This window comes from Mesitornis unicolor, unplaced genomic scaffold (assembly GCF_000695765.1).
Source record: "Mesitornis unicolor isolate BGI_N332 unplaced genomic scaffold, ASM69576v1 scaffold23152, whole genome shotgun sequence".
In the NCBI taxonomy this organism is placed as follows: domain Eukaryota; kingdom Metazoa; phylum Chordata; class Aves; order Mesitornithiformes; family Mesitornithidae; genus Mesitornis; species Mesitornis unicolor.
This window is the reverse complement of record NW_010170200.1, coordinates 75,374-91,089: the sequence shown is the minus strand read 5'-3', so window position 1 is coordinate 91,089 and position 15,716 is coordinate 75,374. Positions and strand designations below refer to the sequence as shown.

Genomic DNA, 15,716 nt, shown 5'->3' with positions numbered 1-15,716 from the left:
TTCCCTTTGTTTCTCTGCATGAGAAGGTTTGCTGATGATAGGTTTACCTGAAAGGAAATTACTTATGTTTTGTGATCTTCCATGGATTTTATTTTGCTTTGATTTTCTGTCTGAACAGCATATAAATTGTGTGGGCCCTCTCAGGTGCCACCTACAAAAGCAGCTGCATTCCGATTTATTGGTAGGGTGAATGTAGATGTTTTACTTCTCCTGTGAGTGTTTGTTTTATCCTGTTTAGAGATAAAGGGTCCCTTGCCTGATAATATGTCACCCAAGGTACTGCTGCACTGCATTAAGAGTGGTGGGGGCGATAGATGTTTCTTAAGCTGCTCTTCAGATGTCCAGGTATTTTCTGGTAAGTCAATACCCAACAAAAACAAGCACAAGGCTCTGTGGAGAGTGTAAGAGTAGCAGACCTCCTAACCCTCCTGGAAGGCCCAAGAAGTAGACAATCAACAGGGACCTTTCCTCTTTCACTATAGATAAAGGGTTATATCCCTGCCAGTGTCCCAGGAAAGCCCTCCTTTCGTGTCTTTTATAACCGCTCTACCCACAGATTCCCTTCTCATGACAACTGGGGAGGACAGGGCAGAATTCTCCATGCTCCCTGGGCCATTCCTTAATTGGCCCTGAGAGCCGCTGCTGAATGGGGCGAAGGCATTCCAGCCATGCGTGGGGTCTGAGATTTTGCCTGCGCAGCCCCTCCGCCCGCCAGGACACAGCATGTGGACTCAGCCGGTGCTTATAGAGCAGACGCTGATTTTCTTCCTGAACCCTTTAAATTGCTTAGGAGGAGAAAAGCTCTAATGTGGAATATTTTATGAGCAACATTGTTGGAAAAAGATGAAGGTGATGAAACACCTTTAAACAAATTAAAAATGTCTTTTATACTACGCAGGTCTTCAGTCTGTGCACAGTGCCTGTGTCTTTACTGTCTGTCTGTATGGTCTGTCTGTTAGGAACACAAGATGCCTACACCCTCACCTGTGGCAGGTCATCTCAGCTTAAGAAAAAGCAGCAAAATACAAATGCATCCAGCTGCCTGGGTAATCACTAGATTTACTGTTACATGATTTGACTGATTTCTTTTAAGAGAGAACTGTGAAATAAGGGTACTTCTTTTGACTTTCCATTTTCCCTCCCTGTTTTTTCTTCTTCTTCCTCATGATTGCAGTTCAGAAATTCCCTTTCTACTGCTTCATCAGCATCACTCAAATTGAGAATTAAAAAAAAAGGAGAAAAAGAGAAAAAGATCAGTAATGAAATAAACGTCTGGACCAGGAGTGTCATGCTTCTTTTTGACATCCAAACTGGACAGTGTTGACAACATATAATACGTTTAGGTTGAACTGTTGGACAGTAAAGTTTAGAAAGCATCTAAAGCTAAACAGATTAAAGGTGCTATTTTATACTGACATAAACTACTTTCTGAATTGGTTTGGTGTATTTTCTTCAATTTCAGATAAACTTTATTAGATTTACGCAGTAGTAGATCTGGACTTAATAGTGCTTATTTAAAAAAAACAAAACACCAAACAACCACAAAACAAAACAAAATGTATCACACACTGTTCCCATTCCAGTTTCCTGCAGGAGGAAGCTGGCATCTCTTTAGGCTTTATGTAATGACCATTTTTTTCACTTTATAAGGCATATTTTTTGATGATGTCATTACGATGTGACTTTAGGGTTTGTCTAAATTTTGTGTTCCCTTTTAAAATAACATATAATTGTTTCTCCCTGAAGATACTTCAGCCATCAAGATAAGTGTAACCTTTAAATTAAGTGAAGGAAAATGTAGTTTGAAAAAGACTGAGATGTTTCAAGAAGGTCTGGAACAGATGATACCAGGTATGAATATTAAAATACAGGTAAGCAGGTTAGAGCCATAGCTCAGATGTTATTAAGTGCTGTCCAGATGTGAAGTACTCAAAAGCACAGTACAGAGCATAGAGGACTGCAAACTTTCTGCACTTCACTGACCTCATGAATTGCACTCTGTCCTAGCCATGGCTCTTGCCATAGTTATGTCAGATCACAGGATTTCCCTGTGGCAGCCTTACAGTCTTGCTAGGAAAGCCCTTCTCCTTTGTACCACTGCCAACAAATTCTCAGTAGAATCAACCATTCTTCGAATTCTTTTGATTTCTTCCTTTCCTTTCTCTGCCTTCTTTCTGTTCTTTCCTTCCTCACATGCTCCTTACTAACTGATGCCTCAGTTTAGAATCTCCCAGCCTTTTAAGCTGACTCTATTACCAAAGGGTTATTCCTCTTTTTTTCTTCCTTGTATGCTTCAGCAGCCCCAGATAGACACAGTGAGGTCAGCTCTTCCATCTGTTCCAAGGCAGAAAAAGTATAGCCTGGGAATATACAAAGTCAGCAGAGAATGAGGAGGAGTATGTTTCAAAAAAAAAAAAAAAGAAGGAAAGCTGAGGGAAGAAGCCACTAAACAATATGATGAATCAGCAAGCCAGTTTGTTTGTCCTTAGTAACAGTGAGAAACTACACTGCATGCTCAGTGAGGAGTTATATACTTCAGAACCAAGCTTCTTCTGGGTGTTTTCCTTAATGAAATCTTACTTCCTCATCAAAACCTTGAAAATGGCCTCCAAATGTCCCGCGTATGCAGCCACTACTTAATTTAAACACCATTATAAGCTAACACGTTTTTCACATGCTTCATACGAGTGCAAAATTTTTTCACTTGAGGACCCTGCCTGGTGCAGGCAGTGTCATGGTTTTAAGATGCTTTGCATAGTGCAAAGGCAATTCATTAGAACCTGCTAGCAAAACCCTGGAGAAACGGACTGAGCACTGCAGCTAGGCCTTCATCCCAGCAGTGAATCGTGCCTCGGACCCACGCAGTGCCAGGGTCTCAGTGTGGCAGTACATCTGTAGGAGCACTGGAGTCATGATTCTATAGGAGGGTGTACCAGTTGAGAAACTGGCCAGACTGTTTACCAGCATGTGGAGTTGATCGTTTGCTCGCCTTTCTCTTCATGACAACATATGCACTGAGACCTGATAAATGTTCATTAACGTGACTGGCCAAGCTTCTACTTCCTTTAATTTTGTTCATACAGAGAGACATAATTCAGTAATGGAGAGCTTCCACTATGTAAACCTAACATGCAGCTCTGGCAAGAAAGTTCATGGAGCCCTCAGTAGACTGACAGCGACTAGAGAAATTTTTATCACTGCGGACTTTGAGCTTGAAACAAGCCGAAAGGAGGTGACAGGTTGGTTGGAAGATAATCCAAGGTGCGGTTCGAAGCTTCTTGCCATTTGCTCCCTAATTTCTGTATTTTTCACTTCTGTCTTTATGCAAAATGGTAATAAAAAGTATCTCCTGTTTTGAAAATGAATTTTACTGCTTCAAAAAGAGTGAGGGAAGGGGACAGTTTCAGAGATCAAAGAGCTGCCCATAGGTTAAAGTCTCATGGTCTGCTTTTTATTCTAGCCTGGTGGTGTTGTCCTTAAGGATTTCAGACTTATTCACAGAAGTTGCTTTGTCAATGATTTGCATTGTTTGGTCTTTTGAATGGGGTGGATTTTTGTGCATGATCACTTATAGTAGTTTTCACCCCGATACTTTTCAGACACATGTGATGTGCGCTGTGCTCGGAAAAAGACTGAAAAGAGGTTCCGTAAAACCATTCGAACCTTACGGAAAACAGTCAGCAGGGACCAGTTCCGTGTTCGCGTTTCTGGCATGGACCATGAAGTGGCCAGAAAGTCTCTCAAGCTATCAGAGCCGCAGCAGTCTTGTGGTATAGGACAGATGCATGTGGGTAACAGATGTGGTAAGTAAATTAGGAACAAACCATGGTGTGTGTTTTACTGTTTCGCTCAAGTCTGGTGAGCTAGGAGTGATTGTGGGGTGCTTGCCCAGCAGAGAGGAGGACTGTGTGTGAAGAAGTACTACTGTACTCTCTGTGCTGCCAATATGTGCTCCCTCTATGTATTTATTGTTGGCAGTTGCTGTGTGAGTAGAATAAGGGCTCACTGTGTCACACTTTGTTATAGTTGATGCCCAGCTTACAGTAAGCTCAAAGGTAGAAAACATGGGGTTAGCATCAGGCACCAATGGTCTTGATATCACCAGTGTTATTTTTAAGACTACATTTGATATCCATTGTAACACTGTGTTTCTGAACTTGTGAACATTTAATCTCTCCCTTGTTCCAAAGAAAAGGCTGAGCAGAATTTGCTAGTCACAACCTCTTTGCTGATTAAGCTCTGAGTCCCAGAGAATCTTCATGACAGAGTTTTAAATGCATGGAGAATAGGGGTTTTATAGGCCAGTACTGAGAAAAGTCTTAATTATCTTGGCACTGGAGGACACCACCATAATGCAGCCCATAATAATTGCTTCCAAAGCACAAAAGTTAAGGACAGGGGTCAGATGTTATCTCAACAGGGGCCTAACAACCATGATGGCTAATTCAGGCTGTGTAGGGTAGGCAGCATGTCGGTGGTTTTGTGAATCAGCAAGCCTCTAAAACGCTTGTCAGATTGTATTAGTACGTCTTCCAGCAGCAACGCATTCAGCCTCAGAAGAGATGTTCCAATCTAGTTTTGCTAACTCTGGAAAGACTCTGGTTTCATAGAAAAGAGAAATGAGTTGACGGTGTTTAAAACATCTGTGCAAGCCAGCAGACTTTGGTATTACTGTCAGAAAAAGCCATAAGTTTCTTTTTTTTTTAGTAACATTGTAATAGGTCTGAAAAACTTTGGAAAGCTCACCAAGATGAGTTCACATGGATGTTTTTGAGCTGTTGTGTTGGATGCTGGAGGAAGGCTTTTTAAAACTGTCTCAGTTCATTGTACAGAGCACAGTGTGGCTTTCAAGCCATTTGTGATTTCATTTGGAAAAAATAGCAATGATTAAGCTAAAAGTTCTACTGCAGGTAGAGAAGACAACGTGAGTTACAATTAGGAATTTGAACAACAAATTAATAATTTTTTGTAGCTGCAGATCCAGTTTAATTTCTTGTGACAAATGGGAAGCTTACATGGCATTGCTGTGCTAGTTCAGAGAGAAAGGAGGCTTTTCGAGTATGCCCGGAAAACTCTTTGGTATGGTGAGCACAAATACCTTGTCCATGGTTAAAACAGACACTGAGCATATGAAGACAAATGTTGTGAAAAACAACTTGTAGAAGTCAAACTTCTTCTGTTGCTGAATTGGTGCCACAGTTTGTCCTAGACATCTTAACAGGTACTGCTGTGAGCAGTGGAATTGGTAAGGTATGATTCCTTGTGGGTCTTACGCCTTATGGTTCAATTTGCTTAAGCCTAAAAAGGTGCAATCACTAAATGACTTTTCCTTTCTTCATCTGAAATATCCAGACTATATCCTGGTGTAGATTTGCTGTGATCAAACAAGAGATGAAACTTGTACCCACAGCCCTTCACTTGCATGGATGCTAAGAAGGTCTCTCTCCTCCACTTGCGTATTCCCCACGTATTTACATTAAACTTACAGAAATTTAGTACTTTTGAAACCTCTCTGCATCCTCTGTCAAGGTGCTGAAAGTTGGACAGAATGTTCAGCAGTTGCTGGGGGGACATAAAAGTACACACAGAGGCAGTGTTACATACACCTCATTTTCTTGGAAGAGGCTGATTGTCCCAGTGTGTATGGGAAGGACAGCACTGGGTGGCTGCTGCTGCTGCTTTGACTGCCAGTCGGAAGGAGCTAAGAAATTGACTGGGGAGAAGAGAATGGAGTGGGAACAGCATGGAAGAGGAAGAAGGTAGCTCAGGGATTTGCACAGGAGTCAGGGGTTTTTGGTTGGTTGGTTTGTTTTGATCCGATTGTTTTGCAGAGCTGCTGAGAACTGTCAGGACTGAGGCCCTGCTTTCTTAGACATGCGACTGATTCTGGAGAGAAAGTGACTCCATAGCAAGAGATACCAGGTCAGCAGATGGATTCAGTGCAGGTGGTGGATGTGGTCTCTGTGGTCTCTAAGGCAGAGAACTTAGAGGGATTTTGCTCAGCCTGACCTGAGGAGCAGGAAGCAGTGAAGGAGACTTCCAAGTCTTCTGAGATGCAAATAGTGAGTGAAGTGCAGGTTTCAGTTCATTGTTTTCAAATACATTTTAAAAACCAAAATACTTGGAGCATGGCTAGGTTAGATACAAACAGTCTTGTACTGGTCCACTTCTTGTGGTAGACTTCTCCTGGCACAGCACTGTCTGAAACATTAGTTATATCTGAGCAGCATAAGAGGGCAAGTCCAGCTCCTGCTCTGACAGTTTTTGTCTTGAATAACTGGCCTGAAATTGCAGCAGTAAGCTAAACTTCATTTGGTTTCACACTTCTGGTGAGGTAGGACCTTTCCTGATTTTCCTGTCTTAACTCCTACTGTCTGCAGTGGGGCACAGCATGGAATAAAAGCTCCAGAAAGGCACCAGGAGCAGATTATGTGCAATTTCCAAGTATTTAATCATTCTTAATATGCTGAATGGTTGCATGTGTATGTCTGCTGTTCTTAAAGCAGCTGTTGATGGTAGGAGGGAATTCTCTACTGATTCTGAGGGGCAGCGTATTTTATTTCAAGTTTACTGTTTAACATACTGTTCTGTTTGGGATTTTCTGATGCCTTAGATGTTCTAGTGTTGCATTTGTCTACCATGTTATGTGTGGGTTCTGTATCAATGACTAAGCATATTTAGCATTGGCTCACAATGATTAATTCCATGAAGTCCTTTCAATGGCTTCCAAGGAGCAATCAGTAGTAGTTTTCTACTAATGTATATCACAGGGGATGCATATGGCCAAATGGAAGCTTCATCAACCTTCCCAGAGAATTGGGTTCTCATAGCAGGAGTGTGATCTTTCCACACTGAAGGAAGTCTTATGATAAAAAACATGCACATTTGAATGACAATGCTTCAAGACTGGATGAACCATCTGAGGATGCTGGAAAGGCAACATGCTTCTTCAAGAACAGATTTGTCTTGGGGAGAAAGCAGCTTCATCCACTAACCTGGCTACAAGTATTCGTTCTCCAGTATAAGCTAAGCTTTAGACAGATTTATCAGGCAAAGACCAACTCTTTAAGTACTAGCAATTCCTTACCAGCAATGGATTTACCAGAAACTTCCATACTGAAAGAGATGACGTTGATATCTGTTGGGACCCTTTTGACCTCGGGCACTTTCCACTGAGGAGAAACAACAAGCAATTTAGCTGCTTTTCCCATTGCTTAAAACTGTCGTACCTTGATCACATCCCATGGAACTGAAAGTACACCTTGCCTGTTTCATTTGATATTTTTTGTGTTGGGTACATGAAGACTTTGATAGATGGAAGGACACAATAAAAAATACCATTCCCTGAAATTGCTGTGTAAGAGCATGCCTTTGCTGCACCATAATCACAAGTGGATTCATCCAAAGAGCTGTCTCTTCAGAGAACAGCCAGCATGAGCAGCACTGGTATAGGTGCTGCCTTGATGTAAACGCTGAGCAGCTTTATCTTGCATGGGAGGTGTTGCTGCATTTCATTGCTCAGCATTCAGGAGTTCTTCTCCCTTAGTTTATGGGGTGCAGATAACATACTAACATTTCATGCAAAATGATGAACCACATCTCCATGTTTAGATGTAGTGTGATACCGGCATTATAAAAGTATGAGAGAGATACTTAAAGAGAAAAGCAAAGTGCTGTCTCCCTTTTCAGTTGTTACAATTAAGAGTTGTGTTACACAACAAAGAACTGTATGTTGCTTTGTTTTTTTTTTAGAATTTTATAAAAATCTGACAAGAAATTAATTATCAAATCGGAGAAAGGGTGCTATTTTTCTGCTAACTTGTTTGCTCTGACAATCATAGATTTAAGACCTAAATCCTTAGGATGTGTAACCATCTCACATGACCTAAATGTGTGAACTGCTAAAACACAACAGCTTGAAGGATGCTGCTTTGTAATCCATTTGCATCAGTTGTTGGTGATTTTCCGTATGAAGTCAAGGGATCATTCTTAAGAAAATTGTGAATTGGGGGATGGTGACCTCCTTTATGAGGTTCACCTTCTCAGTCACTGAGACACTACAGCGTTTGTCTATAGGAGCAGATGCTGAAAGGCATGTTGAAAAGAAGAGCCTTTAAATGTCTTTGTAACTGTTAATCCTGGTGCCCTGTGGGCCCCTCTCTGCCCCTCCCCACCTTTTATTCTTGTTTTTGCATCAGAAAAGCTTTCACATATTTTTTTTTCTTTAAAACAGCTGCATGAGATTCAAGATCAGGTTTTTAATGGGTATTGAAGACAAACAAAGACAATGGCTGCAGAAATGAAGTCTACTAGAGGCAATTGGTTGTTTTGTTCATTTGGAGAAAAACAATCAGGTTTATGAAAAAAGAGCAAAGCCAACCAGTGGAATTCTGATTTAATGTCATTATTTGGAAATCTTCAGATCTTGCTTTGAATGGGTGTTTCCCATGTGTCAGGTGGAACCATGCATGTGAAATGAAGCTCAAACATTTTTGTTTCATATAAACAAATGACAGGAAAAGTTTGGAGTCTTGAGGGTGGTTTTTTTTGGGGGGGAAGCTGTTGTGGGTTTTTTTGGTTGTTTTTGGTTTGGGGCTGGGTGTTTTTCAGGTTGGTTTGTTTGTGGTTTGGTTTGTTTGTGGTTTGTGGGGGTTTTTCTTGGTTTGTGGGTTGGTATTTTTTTTAGAGAGGGTTCATTTATGTCATCCTAATTTCATGCACAGTCCTACAGATTTCCATGGGATGATTTCTGTGTTGACATAATGTCCTTACAGTTAATATTAACTAAAATTGAACCTAACACTGTCTGTTTGTTACGCTAAATTGGGCCCTGATGAGTGCTGTGAGCTTCTGACAGCATTTCCTCAATACCCCTGCACTGTGCTCCAGTGGAGTTAGCTGTGTGGCCTGTGTTTGAAATATCTCTAGGTGGAAGATAGGGAGGAATTGAGAACAGTTTACAGGGAATGTGGTTGTGGATCAAATTCTCTGAACACTTGTACCCTTTGAAAAGCTTGGTACATTTAAGAGCTTGAGGCATTAAAGGTTGGGTATCACTATTTTAATATTTGCTTTGAATTATGAGTATTTGATGGACCATAGATATATCTGGATGTATAAACTTCTTTTCTTATATGCACATAGGATCTATTAAGGCTTGAAGTGTTTGGTGCGTGTCAGAAGTAATGATGGGGGAGGAATAGGGTTATGCATTTTTCTAGGCATTGCAATATTTAAAATGCAATTTTCTCAGTCTCTATATTTTATATAGTTTATAAACTTAATCCAGAATTGCTTACTTTTTTCAAGTCTTACTGATTTCAAATTGAGCATGGGTGCTAAACAACCTTGCGAATAAAGCTCATTATTGCATTAGTAATGCTGGATATGAGTATGTGTGCAGTACCCACATGGGCCTATCCACCTGGGCCTGGTCTCTCCAGTTCCTGGAGGCATACCACAGACGCTGCTCTATAAACCAGTGACCTCCGTTGTAAAAGCAACCAGTATTCCTGTGTCTAGGAAGGCTACTCCACGTGCTGGGGCTGTGATAATGATGTGATTTCTGAGCCCTTTCCTACTAGGATGGTGATGTCCTGTGAACCCAGACCCCACAGACGCACAGAACGAGCCCATTGCTCATCCAGCTGAGCTCCTCTGTCAGCCTGATTTGTCTCTAGCAAGTTGCTGCTGCCCAAACAGATATTCTAATTTTTAAGCAGTAGTTTGCACTGAAAGAGCTGGGTCATCATTACATGGCTTTCTCCATTCTGGGTCAACCTGTCCTCCCACTTAATCCTTTTCTCTCCAAGTTACTTCACAACTGTAACCACCACAGTGTACACAGCTCTCTTCAGCTGGTTTTGCTCACCTATTACAGTGGTGGTAGCTGGTTGGACGTTTTTTCTTTTAAAGTTTTCTTTCTGTGGTTGCTCACTGTTAGGTAAATTAACATGAGATACTTGAATTGATTGGTTCAGATCAAATGGAAGGCTCGTCTTCCATGCCTACCATGCTGCTGACCTGCCACAGTGCATCGCTGGGGCAACCAGTGCAACTGGAAGACACAAGGGAAGTGAAGGCAGTTGGAAGTGTAGCTCCAGTGCAGTTTAATGAACCTCAGATTGACAGTGAGCAAAGTTGAAACAAAATATCAGCCTTCTTTCAGTACAGAAACCACCAAATTGCAGAGGTCCTGACAGTTAATCAGCTCTAATACTTGTGTAAATGTAATCTTTGAATCACCTTGCACTTTACCTAGCAGTCTAGCTGCAGACCACCTCATTTGGCATTGAACTCACAGACACAAAATGTTAGTGACCTCATTATGTTCTTGTCGCTAGTTAGCTGAAGTGTAGGAATGTACTATGATGGGGAATGAGAAAGTTGTGTTTAAGAATGCTCCATGTTGAGGATCTCAGTGATGTCTGAGCAGATCTTTTGAAGTTTACTTCCTCAATACAAATTTTCAAAAGTTAGGCACTTTGCTAAATAATCCTGGAAAAATTAGATTACCTCAGTTTTATTCCACAGGGAGCTCTACCACTTTAAAAACCTGTGGTTTCAAGGCAAATAACGTGCAGATGATAAAGTTGTCAAGAGAGATCTGATGGGATAAGGTCTCAAATGTGACATTTCCACATAAATGGTGAGTTTGGTTCCTGCCTGGGACAAGTTTCCTTTGAGCTCTATTAGCTGACCTACTGTTATGCTGGACTCTGAGCAAGTTCAGGAAACCTGAAGTACAGTTTTAAGGTTGACTTTCTATGATTTTACATGTGCCAATGTAAAATAGCATTCTGTTCAAAACAAAACCAAAACAAAGACAGGCACACCCTGAATGCAAACCCCAAACAAAATACCAACAATCAGACAACCCCAAACTTGGCATATGATTAAAATTAAGGGAAAATGACAGGTTAAAGGGAGATAGCAGAGGGCAGACAGCCTTTAGTGAGGCCACTTAGAGCACTGGTTTCTCATAAAGCCATAGAGTTTTTTGAAGGAAGGAGATTTGCACTGGTCTTTCCATTGTTTCTTGGTTTCCAAAGTCAGTAGCCACTTCTCAAAATTGCCCTTACTAACCTTGACTATCTTTCCTTGTCACAAAATTGTAAATAGTGCTCTTGCCTTACCTTATTAGGAGTGCTGCAATGAAAGTCTTAATTCATTCATGTTTGTTGAGTTGCACAAAGAGTACAGAGATGAATGTTTATAAAATGAAGAAAGGCTTGAAAAGTGTGGGAGCAAATGAATGTGTGTCCTTATGAGAGCAGAAGTGATGTGTGGTGGAAAAAGTTAGAACCAAGAGCTAAGACTTCCTCACTAGCTTTTATTGATAAGCTACAGAGCGTTCCTTAACCTGCTGTATTTTATTTTTAAGTTGAGGAGGAACACTCACTATTCCACTCAGCGTATCAGCCATCAACAAGATTCTTCATCATTGATCATGACCGGTAGTTAATGCCCTGCTTGTTGTTAGTCATATATCCTGAAATGAAGCCAAAGCCAATTTAACTTCCTAACAAAACAGCTATTCACCGAGTGATTTATTGGAGCTATAAACTAAAACTAACAGTTTATTATCATAACAGGTCTTTAAAAGGACAGAATTTTTCAGCACAGCTGAACTACTGCAACAGTATTTTGTGACTTTCCAGAGCAGGGTAATTATTAAATACTGGCACTGAAGCTAGTTCTTTTGTGAAAAGATTGAAAAACAGAGTTTTTCAAGGATATCCATAAATATCGCCGGTCTTGTTAGATAATATTGAGGTGAGTGTTTATATAAAATCAGTTGAGTTGAGTTAGTCCTATATATGCACCATACAGAACACAGCATTGCAGTGCACAGAGCATCATTATCCAAGATCCAGTATCAGAGGAATGGTAAGAATATTTCTGCTTTAAAAGTCTTTGAGGCACGCATAATGTTTAGTTTAGTGAATCTGCACACACTTGTTGCACTTGAGGTTTCCACACAGTTCAGTAATACCAGTGGTTATGAAATATGAATATTGAGTAATATGAAGATTAAAATATTTACAGAAATCTGGAAGAACATTTTTGGCATCTTAGGTTCAGTACTAAATTATTTCAATTTGGAGAATTCCAAGACTTCCTTAGCTAGAAAGAGGAGATAATCACTACATAATGTTGCTTACAGATTAACAGAGAGTACTGGACAGGCCTAGTGTCCAGTGTTGCCTTACAACAACGTGTGAAATCCATTCCAGCTCACGGAAAAGCTCATCAGCACCAGAGGTTATCAGTGTCTGTTTCAGTTTTATAAGGGTACATCAGGTACATGTATAAGTTGTATCTGTTGCTAGCATTGAGTTCTGAAACCCTGTCTCCCGCTGCTGAGGAGAGCAGTTTCACTGTGAGGTTTCAGGTCCTGTGCAGGCTCACTAATGTATCTTCACCTGTCACGTACAGGTTGAAGCAAGTGTGTTCTTCCTCTTTTAGATCAGTGCTCACCAGGTGAATATTCTCCTGACGGCTTCAAACCCTGTCTGCCATGTCCTCTGGGAACATACCAGCCTGAAGCTGGGAGGGTATCCTGCTTTCCCTGTGGAGGAGGTCTAACAACAAGACATAGCAGTGCATCTTTGTTTCAGGACTGTGAGACTAAAGGTAAGGTCAAGATCTATTTGATTAAATGCGTTGCTCTGAGGCAAAAGTGACTGCTGCTGCTACAAGTGGGAAATTCAAAGAAGGGTCATTTTCCTTTCAAGGATCTTTCCTTCCAGGGATCGCAAAGTTGTCTGGCCTGGCCTGGCTGCAAGGCAACTCAATAAAACCTCAGGCTTTTTGATAACTGATTTTTATACAAGCCCTGAGAAGGCGTTGGGAGATACATGGAAGTTGGTCAGCAAAGTAATTGATCTGTGAAGAGTCATATAAAGGAGAAGCAGGGAGGAAAGAAGTCTCAAGAAAAAAAATCAAGACCAGTATGCCTTATTGACATTTTGGGTTTGAGCATAGCAGCAACATGAAAATGTGAAGGAGGAAATTGCAGTCCTGGAGGATAAGTAATAAAATAGTTGCTTCATGTTCATAATGCGAAACTAGCTTGGATGCCTTGGGATATATCTAAAAAGCTAGCATTCATCTTAACCCTCCAGTACCTCTAAGTTTGGTCACAGTGGTGCTGCCATGTAATCAGCTCCCATGATTGTCCTCACAGGAGTGAAAATCAGGTGGGGATCATACCCTTAAAAGTGAAGGAATTTTTTTAGCATCTTGGTTATCTTAAGATGTAAGAAATTGAAAGATAGCTATGAGGTTGTCTTTGAAAACACTGATAAAGTTGTGTCCGCGGAGAGAGATGAAGTGTTAATCAGTATTATGGTTTGATCAATGTCTTAAATCCTGGGTAAAAGAATCTCAGTTGTATCAAAATCACCTGAAGAAAAGGTGTTAATAGAAAATCCACTGCTGTAAAGTAGAAATAAGAGATAGAAATAAGGTCTTGATGCAAGCATTTGGTAGTGGTTTGGATTAAGAGATCTCTCAACTGTCAGTTAAGATATGTTTTCTACTGAGAATTGCAACATAATAGAAGAATTTTGCAGTATGGTTGAAGGATTAATATTACTGGTAGTAATGTAATAGCTAATAGATTTATTCAGTGAAGAATCATTGAATCCACAAATGCTGTTGTTTCATACTTAATTTTGCAAAGTTAAAGCTCTAAAAAAACACATTAAAAACCTTGGATCAAGATAAGAGGAACTGATTTCAGTTTTATTTAACGTAAGCAAAAACAAGCCTATAAATTAGGCTCAGTTTTCAAATTAGAGTGGAGATTAAAAGAATTTTTTGTATTAGTTGGAATGAAGATTTGCATGTACAAGAGGCCACATGAGACATGAAATCACAGATGCAAGAACTATTTGGAACTTAAATCTGAAGCATTTGGATTGGGAGTGGAGACTGTAGGGAAGGACTCCAGGCTGAGCTGTCTTACAAAGCTCAACAAGGCTGAAGTTACTTGGGAGTAAGCAGAGCTTAAAGGGAATAGAACAAAGGGACTGTGCAGCACAAAAAACTACATTTGAAAGGCAAGGTAGTGTATTATTCTGATGTTGAGCTGAGAGACATAAACTTGTCAAATGAGGTAAGAGGAATAGGAAAAGATTTTATTTTATTTTTAGTTCTACAGAGGTCAAGAAAAAGAAGCAAGGTAGTGATGGTGTTAAAAGCAAAGATCCTCTTGAGTGCTTTCTGTCAGGTTTCAGTACAGTTGATGATGATGGGCATAGATGCAGAATAGCTAAGCAAAGTCAAATTTAAAAAAGCACATTAGAGAGGTAAGCAAAGGTGTTTGGGGTCCTGTATTCTCAGATGGCAATGAGAGAAGAAAATCTTCCTGTCTGCATGCAGGGAACTAGGAAAAAAGTTGCAAGTCTGCTAGAAAGGATTTCTCTGTTATATCTGTCTATATCGTGTCTTAAACTTCCATAAAATCTGTTATGCTTATGGAAGAGTTCGTATGTCAGAATGGAGTCTCACTTCAGTGATGCAGGAGATACTCTCAGCAAGCCCTGTGAGAGCCCCTGTGAGGGCTATAGCTTATGTGTCTAGCTAGTATGATGATCTGCATGATGTGATGAAATAAAGTAGCAGCGGGTCTGGTGCAGGTGGCTGTACCCTGAGTCACGGCCTGTTCTTGCAAGACAGCGTGTGGTCATGGGAGAAGGCGGCAACAGACCAGTTTAGATGCTAATAGTGATGCGATGTGCCACTTGTAGAGGGCCAGAGTCTTTTACCGCTGCTTGTGGTGAGCTGATCACAGAGGGATACTAGGATGCAGCAGCAGCGCACATGCTGCTTGGCATAAGCTGGCAAGAAAGAAGGGTTTAGTTAGTATTTCCAGATACAGTTCATCTTCCAAGACCTGTGGCACTGGCTAGATCATTTGGTAACACGCTGTTCTACTTGGTGTCCTGCTTACAAAATCGTAGTAGTTATACTCGCTCTCCCCTATCTTTTATTACGGCTTCCACACAGAACTGTGGTGTAGTGTTGCATTTGGGATTTTTGAACTTGCACAAAGTGACCTGATAAACTAAAATCTGTTCAATTACCTCTGGTTTATTACCCTCACAGTTTGAGTATGACGTTTCAGTTACTGACATTATACTAGGTCCTATAAAATCACATAAAATCACATTCTTATGTGCTACTACCACTTTTTTAACCATGCTTCGTATTTACTTGCTCTCCAGTTCAGTGTTCACCTGGACATTTTTATAATACCACAACTCATCGGTGTATTCGTTGCACAGTTGGGACATACCAGCCTGAGTTTGGACAAAATTACTGCATTTCATGCCCTGGAAACACCACTACTGATTTTGATGGGTCAACAAATATAACACAGTGCAAAAGTAAGTATAGCAAGATGGTTTGGATGATCTGTTGCAAATGAAAAGACTGGGCCATTAATATTCAGAGTGGCCCTAAGAGTAAAATTTAGCTTTGCCTCTGGGAGCTTGGAGAGAAGGCAGTTGTGTTGGTCCTCTTTTGCCACCTGCTTACATCTCATCTCACATGGCTTACTGAGGTCCATGAGAGACCATTTCTGGTCTCTGGTTCCATCATTCTTGTTAAGGTAAGTGGTGATTGCGTCTTGCCAGTTGCTGCTGAGTCAGTCTGGGTCGCGCTATTAAATCTTTTCTTCTGTGATAGAGCAGACAGAGTTTGTGTTC

At 40.7% G+C, this 15,716-nt stretch overlaps 1 protein-coding gene across 1 annotated transcript in view; it reads left to right on the top strand.

Annotated features, from left to right (window-relative positions):
* Window positions 1-15,716, top strand: part of SCUBE2 (signal peptide, CUB domain, EGF-like 2) — a gene marked incomplete at its 5' end in the record, with an annotated part of 38,098 nt that overhangs the window by 17,975 nt on the left and 4,407 nt on the right. The window contains 7 exons of the mRNA XM_010179623.1: window positions 239-355; window positions 960-1,046; window positions 1,747-1,851; window positions 3,084-3,239; window positions 3,600-3,803; window positions 12,469-12,636; window positions 15,234-15,395. Coding sequence (XP_010177925.1) covers window positions 239-355; window positions 960-1,046; window positions 1,747-1,851; window positions 3,084-3,239; window positions 3,600-3,803; window positions 12,469-12,636; window positions 15,234-15,395 — 999 coding nt within the window. The remainder of the gene's footprint in view (window positions 1-238; window positions 356-959; window positions 1,047-1,746; window positions 1,852-3,083; window positions 3,240-3,599; window positions 3,804-12,468; window positions 12,637-15,233; window positions 15,396-15,716) is intronic.